The 18,612-nt window shown below is 43.8% G+C and overlaps 1 protein-coding gene across 1 annotated transcript in view; it reads left to right on the top strand.

Moving 5' to 3' along the window:
• Positions 1-18,612, top strand: part of SMCHD1 (structural maintenance of chromosomes flexible hinge domain containing 1) — a 504,574-nt gene that overhangs the window by 286,398 nt on the left and 199,564 nt on the right. Inside the window, exons 33-34 of the mRNA XM_040354031.1 lie at positions 17,587-17,701; positions 18,266-18,327. Of these exons, the coding sequence (XP_040209965.1) occupies positions 17,587-17,701; positions 18,266-18,327 (177 nt within the window). The remainder of the gene's footprint in view (positions 1-17,586; positions 17,702-18,265; positions 18,328-18,612) is intronic.

Genomic DNA, 18,612 nt, shown 5'->3' with positions numbered 1-18,612 from the left:
ATCTAGTGGAACCGATTGCCTTCAGAAGTCACATAATTAGTAAATAGAGTCCACTTGTGTGTAATTTAATCTCAGTATAAACACAGCTGTTCTGTAAAGCCCTCAGAGGTTTGTTAGAAAATCTTAGTGAACAAACACCATCATGAAGGCCCAGGAACACACCAGGCAGGTCAGGAATAACGTTGTGGAGAAGTTTAATGCAAGGTTAGGTTATAAAAAAAATATCCCATGCTTTGAACATCTCACGGAGCACTGTTCAATCCATCATTCAAAAATAGAAAGAGTGTGACACAACTGCAAACCTACCTAGACATGGTCGGCCACCTAAACTGACAGGTCGGGCACAGAGAGAATTAATCAGGGAAGCAACCAAGAGGCCCGTGGTAATGCTGGAGGAGCTGCAGAGATCCATAGCTCAGGTGGTAGAATCTGTCCACAGCACAATTATTAGTCGTGCACACTACAAATCTGGCATTTATGTAAGAGTGGCAAAAAGAAAGCCATAAGAAGTCCTGTCTGCAGTTTGCGAGAAGCCATGTGGGGGACACAGCAAGCATGTGGAAGAAGGGGCTCTGGTCAGATGAGACCAAAATTAAGCTTTTTGACCTAAAAGCAAAATGCTATGTGTGGTAGAAAACTAACACTGCACATCACCCTGAATACATTATACCAACTGTGAAACGTGGTGGTGGCAGCTTCATGTTGTGGGGATGCTTTCCTTTAGCAGGGACGGGGAAGCTGGTCAGAGTTAATGGAAAGATGGATGGAGCCAAATACAGAGCAATTTTAGAAAAAAAACTGTTAGTCTGCAAAAGAATTAAAACTAGGGTGGAGGTTCACCTTCCAGAAGGAAAATACAAAATATAGCCAGAGATACAATTGGATGGTTTAGATCAAAGCATAGTCATGTGTTAGAATGGCCCAGTCAAAGTCCAGACCTAAATCCCATTGAGAATCTGTGTAAAGACTTGAAAATTGCTGTTCACAGATGCCCTCCTTTCCTATCTGACAGAGCTTAAAGGGTCACTAAAGGAATTTTTTTTTTTAGCTAAATAGCTTCCTTTACCTTACTGCAGTCCTGGTTTCATGTCCTCATTGTTCGTTTTTGCTTTCATGTTGCTGTAAATCCTCTCTGTTCTGGACACTTCCTGGTTGCCTGTTTCCTGATAACCACAGTACTGGGAGATTTCTCACGGTGGTCACTAATCAAGGAGGTGTGTAAAACGAAACTGGATTGGTGCTGAGGAGTTTTAGACAAAGTATCACTGCTCTCTATTGGCTGACTGCCCTCTAGTGGCTCTCTGTACATCAGAGAACCAGCAAACAACAGCAAAAACGAAACTACACTGCAGGCACATTATATGATTGTTTTTTTTATCTATTTTTTAATCATTTTTAAAAGGAATCAGTTAACTATTATGTCTCTATGTCCTGTAAACAGTCATTTCAGCTAAAAAAATGTTTTCCTTTAGTGACCCTTTAAGCTATTTTGCAAAGGAGAATGGGCAAAATGTCACTCTCTAGATGTGCATATCTGGTAGAGATATACCCCAAAAGACTTGCAGCTGTAATTGCAGCGAAAGGTGGTTCTACAAAGTATTGACTCAGGGGGGCTGAATACAAATGCACGCCACATTTTTCACATATTTATTTGTAAACAAAATTTGAAAACAATTTCTCATTTTCCTTTCCCCTTCACATTTATGTGCCAATTTGTGTTGGTCTATCACATAAAATCCCAATAAAACACGTTTTTGGTTGTAACATGATGAAATGTGGAACATTTCAAGGGGTATGAATACTTTTTCAATGCACTGTAATAAGGGCACCTTCACTTCTAATGCAAAATTTCAGCCTAGCCCTGATTACCCATAATTGTGTATCTACAGCCATACAGGACACAGGCTGCATATTCATAGACCATGCGTTATAGACTCTTACCCCCTGGGCACCTCCCCTATATCCCTACCACACTCTGAGTCCTCAGTTTAGTGCTAGTGTCCTAAGTTGTTGGACCTTTTCTACCTTAAGGAGAAACACTCTTTACTTAACCAGTTCCCGACCCCCGCATGTACATATACGTCCACAATATGGCACGTACAGGCACATGGGCGTACAGGTACGTCCCCGCCTTACCTGGGTTCGGGGGTCCGATCGGGACCCCCTCCGGTACATGCGAGGGCCGGGAACGGTGTACGGGAGGTCCGGGAGGAGGGGGCGGCTATTGGTTTCCAGCCGTCCCCTCTCGATCTCCGTCAGCGAATGAGCTTCCAGCTGAGCCCTCCCTGCCTGTGTAACTGTAAACACAGGCAGGGAGGAAGTGACGTTTTCTCCCCTCTGGCGGTCTTTTCGTCCGGTTCCAGAGGAGAGAAGACGTCAGTACTGTGAGTTGCACCAACAGCACACTGACACAGCGCACACAGGCACATAACCCCCCCCCGATCACCCCCCCAGCACCCCCAGATCACCCCCTGTCACAGTGTCACTGATTGCAGTGATCATTTATTTTCTGATCACTGCTTTTAGTGTCAGTGTGACAGAAAAAAGTGTCAGGGCAGTTAGGTTTAGGCCCCTTTAGGTCCAGGGTAGCCCCCTACCCCCCCCCCAATAAAGGTTTAACCCCTGATTGCCCCTAAAGTTAACCCTTTCACCCCTATTGCCAGTGTCACTAAGCGATCGGTTTCTGATCGCTGTATTAGTGTCACTGTTGCCGCTAGGCAGTTAGTTTTTTTTTAGGTTCGCCGCCAGGTTTATATAGCGTTAGGTACCCCCATAAATAAAGGTTTTAACCCCTGATTGCCCCTAGAGTTAACCCTTTCACCCCTATTGCCAGTGTCACTAAGCGATCGGTTTCTGATCGCTGTATTAGTGTCACTGTTGCCGCTAGGTAGTTAGTTTTTTTGAGGTTCGCTGCCAGGTTTATATAGCGTTAGGTACCCCCATAAATAAAGGTTTTAACCCCTGATTGCCCCTAGAGTTAACCCTTTCACCACTGATCACTGTATAAGTGTCACTGGTGACGTGGTTAGCCAGTTAGTTATTTAGTTATTTTAGGTTCGCCACCAGGTTTTTAGAAAGCGTCAGGTACCCCCATATATTACCGAATAAAGGTTTTAACCCCCTGATTGCCCCCTAGTTAACCCTTTCACCAGTGATCACCGTATAAGTGTTACGGTTGACGCTGGTTGGTTAGTTTGCTGTTTATAGCATCAGAGCACCCGCCGTATATAACCCAATAGGTTTAACCCCCTGATCACCCGGCGGGTGATATAAATTAAATTTTAGCGCCAGTCAGGGTCTGCGTCGCCCCAGGCAGCGTTAGGTTAGAGCCAGTACCGCTTACACCCACTCGCTAAGCATACACCCCCCTTAGTGGTATAGGATCTGAACGAATCGATACCTGATCTGATCAGATCTATACTAGCGTACCCAGCAGTTTAGGGTACCCAAAAACGCATTGTTAGCGGAATCAGCCCAGATACCCGCTAGCACCTGCGTTTTCCCCCTCTGCCCAGCCCAACCCACCCAAGTGCAGTATCGATCGATCACTGTCACTTACAAAACACAAGACACATAACTGCAGCGTTCGCAGAGACAGGCCTGATCCCTGCGATCGCTTACAGTTTTTTTTGAAGCGTTTTCTACGTTTGCTTTTCTACAGATCAGGTGCTTTTTTTACCTGTGAATCCTTACCATTGTACCACTAAATTTAGAGTCCAAAATGGCAAACCGAAGGTACAATGATAAGCAGGCCTTGGCGTTCATGTGCATGTCAGATAGTGAAGAGGAGGAGGTCACGCATCTGACAGATTCTGGCTCAGAATACGAACCCGTTTACGACAGCGGCTCCATGTCAGATAGCTCGCACGACGAAGTTGAGGTCCCTGCTAAGGCCAGGCGTACCCGATCCCATTCTGATGTTGTTGAGCAGCAAGAACCGCAGGACCCTCGTATGGAGCAGAGATCCAGTACTAGCGCCGCTATTCCTTCTGGTGAATTGGCAAGCACCAGCGGCCTAGTACACCCTGGTCGTTTATCCAGCACTGCAGTAACACTTGGTGACGTGGCGAGTCCCATAAGTGCAGTTGAAGCTGGCGATGTGGCAAGCACAAGTAGTGTCCCGCTGCCACCAAGAAGAAGACAGAGACAGGCCCGTCGTGCCCATAGTGCCCTTCCTGTAGAATTTGCCTATCCTGATTGGGTCCCCACCACTTCTACAGCACCTGTACTTCCCCCATTCACTGGCCAACCCGGTATTCAGGTGGATACAGCGAACTTTACGTCACTTGATTTTTATTCGCTGTATTTCACGGAAGATCTCTATAGATCTATTGTGGACCAGACTAATTTATATGCTGGTACTTACATCGCCGCTAACCCCCAGTCTCGCCTTGCCAAACAATGGAAACCTCTCGAGGTTTCCGAATTTAAGACCTTTCTGGGCCTTACCCTCAACATGGGCATACACAAATTTCCGTCATTGCGGATGTATTGGTCCACACATCCCATTGACCATATGTACATTTTCTCTGCTCACATGGCCAGGAAACGATACGAGGCGATCCTGCGGTTCCTGCATTTCAGTGACAATACACTTTGTCGTCCACGTGGAGACCCTGAATTTGACCGGCTCTACAAAATTCGGCCCCTCGTAAACCATTTCAACGAACGTTTTGCAGCCTTGTTTAATCCCCAGCAGGTTGTATGCGTTGATGAGTCCCTGATTAAATTTGCTGGCCGCTTGTCTTTCAAACAGTACCTTCCCAGCAAGCGTTCCAGATACGGGGTCAAGCTCTATAAGCTCTGTGACAGGGCCACAGGCTACACATGGAGCTTTAGGGTTTACGAGGGAAAAGATAGTCAGGTAGAGCCGGAAGGATGCCCAGATTACATGGGGAGCGCTGGCAAGATTGTTTGGGACTTGGTGTCACCCTTATTCGGAAAGGGGTACCATTTGTATGTGGACAATTTTTACAGCAGCGTGCCACTTTTTAGCCACTTATTTGATCAACAGATTGGAGCATGTGGCACCGTGCGACCTAATCGCCGGGGCTTCCCCCAGCGGCTTGTAGATGCCCGTGTTAGGCCGGGGGCGAGAGCCTGCTGCAGATGTAAAAATTTGCTCGCTGTGAAGTGGCGGGACAATAGGAATGTTTTCGTTCTTACCACCCTTCACGCAGACACGACAGTCCAAATTCGTACGGCGACTGGTGTTGTGGAGAAACCCCTCTGTGTCCACGAATATAACCAAAACATGGGAGGGGTGGACCTCAACGACCAGTTAATGGCGCCGTATCATATTGCCCGTAAGACGAGACGCTGGTACAAAAAAGTGTCTCTACATTTATTTCAATTGGCTCTACTGAATGCTCATGTCGTATACAGAGCTTCAGGACGGAATGAATCCTTCCTTCAATTCCAGAGGGATATCATCACAGAACTCCTGTATCCAGGCGGTACTGTACCTCACCATCTCCTACCAAATGCAGTAAGCCGACTGCATGAGAGGCATTTTTCTTATGTCCTCGAGAGTACCCCTACCCAACGAGCCCCCCAAAGAAAATGTCGTGTCTGTACCAAGCGCGGATTTAGGCGTGACACCCGTTATTTTTGTCCCAAATGTCCTGGCAATCCTGGTCTTTGTATTGGTGAATGTTTTGAACGCTTCCACACACACACGTTAATTATTAGTGTAGGGTGAAACATTTCACAGGCTAGGCACACTCACACAGGGTCTCCCAAGATGCCATCGCATTTTGAGAGACCCAAACCTGGAACCGAAAAGTTGAAGTTACAGTTCACAGTTACAAAAAAAAGTGTTAAAAAAAAAAAAAAAAAAAGTAAAAAATAAAAACACACAAAAAAATATAAAATAAAAAAACCAAAAATAGTTGTCGTTTTATTGTTCTCTCCCTCTCTATTCTCTCTCTATTGTTCTGCTCTTTTTTACTGTATTCTATTCTGCAAAGTTTTATTGTTGTTATGTTTTTTCATGCTTGCTTTTCAGGTATGTAATTTATTTTACTGTTTTCAGGTACGCCATTCAGCTGTTGCGCGGACTTATTTATCTTGACAGCAACAGCGTTTTCTCCCACGATATATAAAGCCGCGACTCCAGTGCTGTAGGAGGTGATTTCACCACCACAGTTAAAAAAAAGAGCATATATGCCGAAGCATGGGGGCAGCAGGGGCGGAGGAGCGATTTTGCTCCTAATGCCGCATACATACGGTTGACATTCCTACGGAGGCTTTCCTGTGGAAAAGTCTGACCATGTGTACACGGCATAGAAAAGTCCGACCGTGTGTACGCGGCATTGAAAAGTCCGACCGTACGCGGCATAACTTTTTTGCGGGAGGATGCCCCCATGCTTCGGCATATATAAATGGTGCATGTATGCCCATCATTAGAAGTGGGTGGATGAAGGGAGGTATTCTAATGGTGGGCATACCCACCGATCAATCTTTTTTTTGTTCAGCCAACAGGCTGCATGAAAAAAAAAAAGATTACAATACATGTCCAACAAGAACCATCAACGTACTGGTATGTTGCAGGACTTTGAATGGTTATACCAGAATGATGCCTGCGGGTTTAGGCATCATCTTGGTATCATTCTTTTCAGCCAGCGGTCGGCTTTCATGTAAAAGCAGTCCTAGCGGCTAATTAGCCTCTAGACTGCTTTTACATTCAGTGGGAGGGAATGTCCCCCCCCCCCCAGATATAAACGGCGCCATTGAGAATATGGGAAAGCATTTTATCACACCGATCTTGGTGTGGTCAGATGCTTTGAGGGCAGAGGAAAGATCTAGGGTCTAATAGACCCCATTTAAAAAAAAAAAAGAGTACCTGTCACTAGGGGTGTAACGGATCGTCATTGATCCGTGATCCGCACGGATCAATGACTTCGGATCGGCACACACGTGATCCGTGGCGTGCCGCGGGACTGCAGAGCAAAGCGGTAAAAAAAACACATTGAAATTGTCTCCGCTGTTTGCACACAGCCCGCCTGCTCCTAACCACGCTGTGATAGACAGAATGCGTGTCCAATGCGCTGATGTGTTTTGTCTATTGCAGCGTGGGCTTAGGAGGAGGTGGGGCTGTGTACGAGCAGGAGTGGAGACGTTTAAACATACGGGCGGTGAGTTCAGTTGGTTTCTAGCAGAGAATGTTCTGCTGCCGTCCATCCGTTCCCCCCACACTTCTCCCTGCTGGCTCTGATAACCCCCCCCTCCCGTCCGTCCGTTCCCCCCCCCCCTCCAGCTGCAGTCCGTCCGTTCCCCCCCCCCCTCCCCTCCAGCTGCCTTCCGTCCGTTCGTTCCTCCTCCCCCAGCTGACGAGTCTCCTGTCCTTGCTGCAAATAGCACACAGTGAGATGGGTAAGCTATGCTCTTCCCATCTCAACTGTGAGGACTGTTTTTGGAGCTGACAGGGTTAACAAAGAGAACCTGTCACCTTCAATTGCTATGACACAGGGAATTGTTTTCTCTTGTGTAATAGCAATAAAGTTAAATGTAAAAAAAAATAAGAAATAATTCAATTAATAAAAAAATAAGTAATTAAAAAGTAAAGAAGAAGAAAAATATTAAAAATAAGAAAATTATACAAAAATTAAAAAAGTAAAAACGACAAGCTACAAAAAAAAAAAAAAGTGATAATGTAATAAAAAAAAAAAAGAAGAAACAAAAAAATATTTGAACTAACCGTGCCGCCCCTGCCATCCAACTGCTATTCTCCGGGGGGTGGTTCGGTTGGTGGGGAGGGGGTATATTGCAAAACCTGGCCTTGGGGTGGCAGGGAAAGGAAATCCAGCCCTGCTGGCTGCCCTCTCACTTCTTCCACCCTGGCGAGGCGGCAATTTGGGGCACAGTGAGGCGGCAATTTGGGGCACAGTGAGGCGGCAATTTGGGGCACAGTGAGGCGGCAATTTGGGGCACAGTGAGGCGGCAATTTGGGGCACAGTGAGGCGGCAATTTGGGGCACAGGGAGGCGGCAATTTGAGGCACATGGAGGCTGCAAATTTTTTTTTTGCTGATCCGAAAAATGATCCGATCCGTGACTCCTGATCCGAGGAACGATCCGAACCGTGAGTTTTTTGATCCGTTGCACCCCTACCTGTCACTAACTATTGCTATCATAAGGGATATTTACATTCCCTGAGATAACAATAAAAATGGTAAAAAAAATAAATAAATGGAAGGAACAGTTAACAAATAAAATAAAAAAAGCGAAATAAATATATAAAAAAATAAAAAAGATAAAAAAAAGCATCCCTGTCCCCCCCTTGCTCTTGCGCAAAGACGAACGGCAAGGGCGTCGGTCTGGAGTCATATGTAAACAGCAATTGGCACCATGCATGTGAGGTATCACCGCGAAGGGCAGATCGAGGGCAGTCATTTTAGCAGTAGACCTACTCTGTAAATCTAATGTGGTAACCTGTAAAGGCTTTTAAAGGCTTTTAAAAATGTATGTAGTTTGTCGCCACTGTGCGTTTGTGCGCAATTTTAAAGTATGTCGTGTTTGGTATCCATGTACTCGGCCTAAGAATCATAATTTTTATTTCATCAATAATTTGGGCAATAGTAAGTGTGTTTTAGTGCTTTAAAATAAAAAAAAGTGTATTTTTTCCCCAAAAAATGCGTTTTGAAAAAACGCTGCGCAAATACTGTGTGGAAATTTTTTTTGCAACACCACCATTTTAATCTGTAGGTGCCTTTGCTTTAAAAAAATTATATAATGTTTGGGGGTTCAACTTTACTTTCTTGCAAAAAAATATGTTTTTATGTAAACAAAACAGTGTCAGAAAGAGGGCTTTTTCTTCAAGTGGTTTAGAAGAGTGGGGGATGTGTGACATAAGCTTCTAATATGTTGTGCATAAAAAGCCAGGACAATTGATAAACCCCCCCAAATGACCCCATTTTGGAAAGTAGACACCCCAAGCTATTGCTGAGAGGCACTTAAGTCCATGGAATATTTTAGATTTTGACCCAAGTTGCGGGAAATATAAATATATATATATATATATTTTTTTTTTTGCGCAAAGTTGTCACTAAATGATATATTGCCTCAAACATGCCATGGGCATATGTGGAATTTCACACCCCAAAATGCATTCTGCTGCTTCTCCTGAGTACGGGGATACACATGTGTGAGACTTTTTGGGAGCCTAGCCGCGTACGGGACCCCCAAAAACCAATCACCGCCTTCAGGCTTTCTAAGGGTGTAAATTTTTGATTGTCACTCCTCACTACCTATCACAGTTTCGAAAGGCCATAAAATGCCAAAAATAGCACAAAAAAAACCCAAATGACCCCATTTTGGAAGAAGACACCCCAAGGAAACTGCTGAGAGGCATGTTGAGTCCATTGATTTTTTTTTTTTTTGTCCAAAGTGATTGAATAATGAGAAAAAAAAAAAAAAAAGAAAAATGTGTCACTAAATGATATATTGCTCACACATGCCATGGTTATATGTGGAGTTGCACCCTAAAATACTTCTGCTGCTTCTCCTGAGTACGGGGATACCACATGTTTGGGACTTTTTGGGAGCCTAGCTGCGTACGGGACCCCGAAAACCAAGCACCGCCTTCAGCATTTCTTAAGGGCGCAAATTTTTGATTTCACTCCTCACTACCTATCACAGTTTTGAAGGCCATAAAATGCCAAAAATAGCACAAAAAACCCCAAATGACCCCATTTTGGAAAGTAGACACCCCAAGCTATTTGCTGAGAGGCATGTTGAGTCCATGGAATATTTAATTTTTTTGCCCCAAGTGATTGAATCAATGACCAAAAAAAATTAAAATAAAAAAATGTACAAAACATTGTCCTAAATGATATATTTCTCACACATGCCATGGTTATATGTGGAATTGCACCCCAAAATACATTCTGCTACTTCTCCTGAGTACGGGGATACCACATGTGTGGGACTTTTGGGAGCCTAGCCGCGTATGAGACCCCGAAAACCAAGCACCGCCTTCAAGATTTCTAAGGACATAAATTTTTGATTTCACTCACACAAATCTTGAAGGCAGTGCTTGGTTTTCGGGGCCCCGTACGCGGCTAGGCTCCCAAAAAGTCCCACACATGTGGTATCCCCGTACTCAGAGAAGCAGCAGAATGTATTTTGGGGTGCAATTCCACATATAACCGTGGCATGTGTGAGAAATATATCATTTAGTGACAACGTTTTGTATTTTTTTTTTTTTTGGTCATTATTCAGTGACTTGGGGCAAAAAAATTAAATATTCCATGGACTCAACATGCCTCTCAGCAAATAGCTGGGGTGTCTACTTTCAAAATGGGGTCATTTGGGGGGGTTTTGTGCTGGTTTTGGCATTTATATTGCCTTCGAAACTGTGTTAGGTAGTGAGGAGTGAAATCAAAAATTTATGCCCTTAGAAACCTGAAAGGCGGTGAATGGTTTTCGGGGTCCGTACGCGGCTAGGCACCCAAAAAGTCCCAACACAGTGGTATCCCCGTACTCAGGAGAAGCAGCAGAATGTATTTTGGGGTGCAATTCCACATATGCCCATGGCATATGTGAGAAATATATCATTAGTGACAACGTTTTGTAAAATTTTTTTTTTTTTTTTTTTTGGGTCATTATTCAATCACTTGGGGCCATAAAATAAATATCCATGGACTCAACATGCCTCTCAGCAAATAGCTTGGGGGTGTCTTCTTTCCAAAATGGGGTCATTTGGGGGGGTTGTGTGGACATCTTGGCATTTTATTATGGCCTTCAAAAACTGTGATAGGTAGTGATAGGGTAGTGAGGAGTGAAATCAAAAATGTATGCCTAGAAATCTGAAGGCGGGTGCTTTGTTTCGGGGCCCCGTATGCGACTAGGCTCACAAAAAGTCCCACATATGTGGTATCCCCGTACTCGGAGAAGCAGCAGAATGTATTTTGGGGTGCAATTCCACATATAACAATGGAATGTGTGAGCAATATATCATTTAGTGACAACTTTGTGCAAAAAAAAATCAGTTTGTCATATTCCCGCAACTTGTGTCCAAAATATAAAAATATTCCATGGACTCGACAAGCCTCTCAGCAAATAGCTTAGGGTGTCTACTTTCCAAAATGGGGTCATTTGGTTTTTTTTTTTGCTATTTTGGCATTTTATGGCCTTCGAAACCTTGATAGGTAGTGAGGAGTGAAATCAAAAATTTGTGCCCTTAGAAATGCTGAAGGCGGTGCTTGGGTTTTGGGGCCCCGTATGCGGCTAGGCTCCCAAAAAGTCCCACACATGTGGTATCCCCGTACTCAGGAGAAGCAGCAGAATGTATTTTGGGGGGGCAATTCCACATATAACCATGGCATGTGAGTGAAATATATCATTTAGTGACAACTTTTTGTAAACATTTTTTTTTTTTTTTTTTCGTCATTATTCAATCACTTGGGACAAAAAAATTAAATATTCAACGGACTCACATGCCTCTCAGCAGTTTCTTGGGGTGTCTACTTTCCAAAATGGGTCATTTGGGGGGGTTTTGTACTGCCCTGCCATTTTTAGCACCTCAAGAAATGAGATAGGCAGTCATAAAATAAAAGCTGTGTAAATTCCCAGAAAATGTACCCAAGTTTGTAGACGCTATAACTTTTGCGAAAACCAATAAATATAACGCTTATTGCGATTTTTTTTACTAAAGACATGTGGCTGAATACATTTTGGCCTAAATGTTTGACTAAAATTTAGTTTATTCGATTTTTTTTTTTACTTTTTGGTTATAAGAAAAATAATTTTTTTTCAAAATTTACGGTCTTTTTTGCGTTTATATTGCAAAAAATAAAAATCGCAGAGGCGATCAAATACCATCAAAATAAAGCTCTATTTGTGGGAAGAAAAGGACGCAAGTTTTCGTTTCGGTACAACATTGCATGACCGCGCAATTACCAGTTAGAGCAGGCGCATTGCCAAATTGTAAAAACACCTTGGGTCTTTAGACAGCGTATTGGTCCGGGGCTTAAGTGGTTAAAAGTGTTTGTGAGCTTCTGTTCCCTTATAACAGATAAACAGGACAGTGTTTGTGCTGTCTAAGCTGTAAAAAAAAAAAAAAAAAACGGTGGGTAGATTCAGGAACAATTTCCGCCGGTGTAGACTGAGATGCGCGGCGTAAATGCCAATTGCGCCGGCGTATCTCCGCGCCGTATTCAGCAAACAATATTACGCCGTAACGTAGATTTTTTTTTTTCGTTTGGACCTTTCCACGCCGGTGCGGCTGTGGGCGCCCATTTTACGCTGGTCTGAACTAGCGCGGGCCCTGGTTTTTCTATTTTAAATATGCAAATGAGGGAGTTGGTCCGAGTTCAGCAAATTACGAATTGCCGGCGCAGGCTACTCCCGGTGCGTGTAACTCTGGTTTGCAGCGGAAAGTTACCCTTTATAAAGCAGGGGTAACTTTACACCAAACTTGCAGAGGTCAGCTGGAGAGCAGCTAAAGCAGCAGCGTTACAAACGAACTGAGCAACAACACTTGCTGGACAACACATCTGTGTGCCAACATGCCAGGGGGCAGGCCACTCTGTGGCCCATAGAGGCGGTCCCCATGTTGGGAGAGGCCCTCAATAATTACAGCCCCTCCTCTGGGCTGAAATTGGTCATCCGCCCACCTGAGGATTCTCATCAGCCATAACTGCCCCACCACAAATGCAAACGACCTAGCTTAGAAAAAAAAAAAGCTTCAGTACATTTTGCACCTGCAGGGCGGAAGTCTGGGCTGATTCATGGACTGGGCGTTGGTAGTGGGTCGCGTAGCTCAGGGATCACGCCGGGGCGCAGTTCTGAGCATGTGCAGATTGGGACATTTACCCCTGGATGTCACTGAGCATGTGCGGTCTAAGATGCGCCCCGGCGTGACCCCTGCGCCACGGTCGGCACTTCATTAGCATAGGGAGCCACCCATTTTATTCTAACCCCGCCTTACGCCGCGCTAACGCCGCCTTACGCCGTGTAAAATCCGCCATGCCGGGCAAGAGACAGGAAAAAAGTTTCCTGAATCACTAGCATGCCTCTCTTGCGCATGCTCCGGCGCAGTGGTAAAAAAAGATGCACTGCGCCGGACCAAAGATCCGCTGATGTTCCTGAATCTGGCCCAGTCTGTTCCCGTTTCCCTCTCTCTGTACCGCCCATGATAATCATGGCTGCTGAGCCCTGATTACCGTGGTCTGTTTATGTGCCTTCGTCATCCTCAGCTCTGCTCTCCCTCTCTGGCTGTCGGCTCTGTATCTGTGTCAAAGTTTAACAATTTTCCCTGGCAGCCCCCTCTGTTCTATCCATTGATAATGAATTCTGTAAGTGTGTTTTTTTTTTTTTTTTTTATAAACAAAGCCTCTAAATACCTTTTTTCAGCTATATGCATGGCGGTCACGTGACTCCTGGCCGCTCTGCTTCTCCAATCCAGGGCTACATCGGGAGGGGCTGATGTCAGAGGGAGATCTTGGCCCCTCCTGCTGTAGCTCTGGATCAGAGTAGCAGAGTGGCTGGAAGTCACGTGACCAGCCTGGATATAGCTGAAAAAAAGTGCTTTATCCCTGGATAAAACAGAGGGACTGCCAGTGAATCCTTTTCAAAGGTAACAACCACTTTAACTAGTTTAATATTTTATCTTCGGATTCTTCAATTATTTCTTCAAATCCTTCATTTATAATACATTAATAGAAAAAAAAAGTCTGCAACCTCAGTAAAACCTTGGGGGTCCTTCAGGGGCATGCACTATTTGATGGGGGAAGCCTGGACCTTAAGAAGAAAGAAAAGCAAATACATCAAAACTAAAAAAAAAAAAAAAAAAAAAAGTTCAGAGTAATACTATGAAATGAAAGTTCACACAGTGTATGAATATAGCCAGATATTCCACCAAGAGTTTTTAACCACTTGAGCTCCGGAAGTTTTACCCAACCCCCCCCCACACCCCCTTAGTGACCATTGAAGAATTTACATTTTTGCAGGGGGGGGGGGTATGGGGGCCCAAGGCGGAACTCTGCGTTAAAGGATTTGGACAAATCTAAAATTTTTTGGTCATGTTAGTCATGATGCTAGGAGGTGGTCTGGTATTAAAGGGATTGTAAAGGTTCAGGGTTTAAAAAAAAAAAACATGTCATATTACCTCTGCTGTGCATTTGGTTTTGCACAAACTGGCCACAATACTCCTCTTCTGGGGGACCCTCAGTGTCACTCCTGGTTCCTCCTCCTGTCGGGTGCCCCATTGGAGACGCGATCTCCTTTGTGGACACCCGTGTGGACGAGCTCCTGTGTCCTGCTTCTGCGTCAGAAAGCAGGACTCTGCCCGACACCGTGTCATTGGATTACACTGCCAAACACAGGCACACACTCTCTTCTTCCTTTGTTACCCTGTATTGTCTGCTACAAAACCGAGGATTCAAGGGGATGGGTAGGGTTATAGGCGTGGCAACCAGAGGATGTGTCCTCAGCAGTTTGCCACTGTCTAGTCACCTGAAGGCAATACAAACCTATAACCAGAATCTATAAATACTCTCCCCCTTATACTGTCCTCAAGATATGGAATTTACAGGTAAATCAAAATTCTGCCTATTTAGACTTGAGGAAAAGGATGCAGGTTAGCTTAAATTGTATAAGATTTGAGGCTTTTAAGAGTTATGTACAAAAAAGGATAATGTTAAACAGTGCTACGAATTGATGTGTGACAAAATGTGAAGATTATAGAGAAGGCACATTTGTGTGAAATGTCTGTCATTCCCATATTCCACATTTTTGCCTGTTATTCTCTTAGTTTTTTTAGTGTGCATAAATTCAGGTCGTTTTGGCTCATAACTTGTATTTTTATCCAGCCAAAATGAAAATTAAGCCAGTACCAAACATAGTTAGTGGCTGTATCTAAAGGAGATTATCATATATCCTTCAACACAGGTATCTTCATATACATTATGATAGGGTAATGCTGCATGCATAGCTTTATTTATTTGCTAGTGTCTCAGGTGATGGTCATACTTTTGCAGTCTATGTAGTCTATGTAAAAATTTTAAAGTGAGTGTAAACCCTCTCCTATACCCAGTGAAGTGAATAGACTCAGATGATACACAGAGATTAAAAACATCTCCTACATATGTATTACATGTATATCTGCTGTCTTTTCCCTTTCTACACTCTTTGGAATGTGCAGATCGGGTGTTAGAAATCTTGTTTCCTCATTCAGCAGTGGGTGTGGAGTCTGGGCTTACACTGTGTGAGAGCTAATGGAGGAAATGGAGCCACTTCCACATAGGCAGAGGAATGAAGTAACATGTAGAGCTGTACTCTGAATAGACAAGCTCTCTGCTCATCTACCTCTAAGCTCCCTCCGAGAACTTGTCAGAAGTGACTCTGCTGGTAACAGAGAAACGGAGCAGCAGAAAGACAGCGCACTTAGAGCTTTGGAGAGAAATAAGTAAACATTACAGATATATGTGCTTAGGTCAAATTTCAGGAATGGCCTTTGCAACCACTTTATTTTCTATCTGAGATTAGGAGACTGGCTCATTCTGCATCCCTTGCCCACAGCAGTCTGCTAAGAGAGAAATGGTACCAGTGGGTACCTAGCCTCATAATGAAGGGGCACTCCCTCTTGCCTGGGTGGGAGATGTTTGCAGGCCTTGTTTGGCAAGGGGACATTGCAATTCAGTTTGATCTGCAACACAGTGGCTCAAGGTTTCAAGCTGGAATTTTAGAGTGTACCCCCTCCACACTTTCTGCTTTTAAGTGGTCTTGAAGGGCATTTTATATCAGGGCACTCAATCTGCTACCTCAGGAAGTGATCGTTCAAGTTCCACAGAAAGGTTTCTACTTAAAGCTTTTTACGGTTTTGAAACTGAACAGTGATGTTTGTCCTATCCTGGACCTCAAGAGACTCGATGAAAACACAAGATAATTGAGCGCACTCCTGACATGTACCAGTATACTTATTGGGAAGGGGGGGGGGGGGGGGGGAACGGGCACAGGTCACAAAAAATGATTAGGAAGAGGGTTAATAGAAATACATTAGTCCATTGTAATGTCCATTAAAATAAGATATACGTATAAGTAAACTTCCGCAGAGTGGCTGTCAGATGAAGTGATCTGAAGGACAAAAAGAAAAGAAAAAAGCGGCGCCTTCTGAGCGTAGCAGGTGAGTATTTATTCAGATAAAAACATATAGAGATAGTGTACTCACAAACGGAGCTACATAACAGGCTTCATTAGGTGTATGTTCATCCGCTGTGATCCCAGGGAAGACTGTGGCCACAGTCTTCCCTGGGATCACAGCGGATGAACATACACCTAATGAAGCCTGTTAGTAGCTCCGTTTGTGAGTACACTATCTCTATATGTTTTTATCTGAATAAATGCTCAGAAGGCGCCGCTTTTTTCTTAAGAGACTCGATAAGGTTCTCAGACTGCAAAAATTACATATGGAATCAGTATGGTCCAATAGTTGCCTCCCTCCAGCAGGGAAAATTTCTAGCATCTGTGGACATAAAGGATGCTTATCTGCACACCTAATATTCTCATTTCACCAACGGTTCTCATGATCTCTTCCTGAGTGCTGGAGATAAGATAATCATTTCCTCCCTCTGTCCCATCACCTTAAGGCTGCATTCACATCTAGACGGACGAAATTGCGGCGTTTTGTCGCCGGCAAATCGCGTATAAATAAGCGGCGTTTTGTACCGCGATTTGCGGCGACAAAACGCCGGTATTGTCCGCCTAGATGTGCCCCAAGATGGCCCCCTCTATGGAGATGATTCCCATCCCCTAGCCGAACGCTCGAAGACGCCTGAAAAAAAGGTCCGGGACCTTTTTTCATGCGGCAGGCGACAGGCGTCCGGCGTTCAGCGTGGAGATGTGAACCATCTCCATAGAGGGACATCTGATTTCAGCCCTCTGGCGGCAGCGGCGTAGCGCTACAGGCGTAAAAACGCCTAGGTGTGAATGGGGTCTTAAGGGGTTGTAGAGACAAAAATATTTTCCTCTTAAATTAAAGTCTGACAGTAGCTGATAAAGTAATGTTTTGCATTATAACTAGTTTAATAGCTGTTGAAATCAAGCTGTTTTATTCACCTCCGTCACTCCTGAATCATTATTCTCACTGACTTCCTGGTTTGCGGTGCGCATTCATTCTTGCTACATCACGGCCTAATGGGAACTACAGTTCCCATTAGGCTTAGCCTCCATGCCTGTGAGGGATAAGAGAGCAACTTCAGGCAGGGCTGTAGTCATAGGGAGGGGGTGAGCACATTCTGCTTTCCACCCTGCATAACGGCTCAGATGCTGGTGGAAAGCAAGAAGAGGAGTGACAGGAAATGGCATTTTCAACCTGGATTACTGTATTTTGGAGGTCAAAAGGAAAAACGAGGTAAGTGATATTTAAATGCTCTAGCTTACAGCAATCAATTGATCTAATAAAAAACGAACCTTTAGTGTTCCTTTAAGGTGGCAGCATAACCCTATCATAATGGATATGAATAAACCATGTGTCCTGTAATGTACTACCCAAAAAATACAATGTTTACAATTAGATTGTAAAATATGTACCCTTGTTTAAGTCAACAGAACAATTTAATTACCTGGTCTCTTGTGTCATTATCTAGACTTTGTGGTAATGTTCTTTCTGAAGATGGAGAAGTCATTAAAAACCTCAGTCAAGCTAACTGCTCCATGAAAATATGGAAAGCTCATTCAATGGGGGCAAAACCTCCAGCTACTGTGAGTACCTAACTTGTAAATATTACTGTGCATACCACCAAAATAAAGCTATATTTGTGGGCAGAAAACTATAAAAATTTGGTTTGGGTACAGTGTTGCATGACCCGCGGCAATTGTCATTTAAAATGCGACACCGCTGAAAGCTGAACATTGTCCTGGGCAGGAAGGGGCGAAAGTGTCTGTATTAAAGTGGTTAAACCACTGCTTGAACAAAAAAAAAAACTGATTCATGTATCGGCTGCTTAACAGTTGGTAAACTGCAACATAATAAATGTTTGCTTTTGGGTTCAATAACCCTTTAATAATGCTGGTCTCTATCTTTAGAGTCCCAAGAAAAAGATTTATACAGTGAATGCAAGAATCCTATTTTATTATTTTGTGTAGCATTTGTCAGTGTTTACTACAGTGACACATTACATTACCTTACTCAGTAATGCTTATGGAAGAGCTGAAAATGTCACAAACGCACTTTATTTCTCTGTGCTCAAGACAAATGTTTGTGAGGTTTTTTTTTTTTTTTTTTTTGCAACACCTAAGCATATATGTCTTTTCTTTTATATGCAGGCAACTGTCTTTAATTGCAATAAGCCTAGAGATGGGGACAAGGATGACTGCTTCTACTTTAGGCAAGTAAAGTCAAAATTATTTTTTTGATTGCTGGTTTGGTTTGGTTTGCTTGGTTTGCTGAAAGCCTGGAGAAAGGTACATACACAAATGTTTGCAGGTAACAGTGAAGCAGGTTTCAGGCTGCATTTGCTCAGAATAATAGCTCCCTAATTACTGAGAAATATAAATAACCATGAAGCAAATTGGGACTGTATTTCTACAAGTGGAGTTAGTGATTAGTTCAAAATGCTGGCCCTCTTGCCTCTTTACGCATGTATTTGCAAATGTGTGCAACCAAAACCCTC

This window comes from Rana temporaria, chromosome 5, assembly GCF_905171775.1.
Source record: "Rana temporaria chromosome 5, aRanTem1.1, whole genome shotgun sequence".
In the NCBI taxonomy this organism is placed as follows: domain Eukaryota; kingdom Metazoa; phylum Chordata; class Amphibia; order Anura; family Ranidae; genus Rana; species Rana temporaria.
Note: the sequence above shows the minus strand (reverse complement) of the source record. Positions and strands in the feature narration are given on the sequence as shown.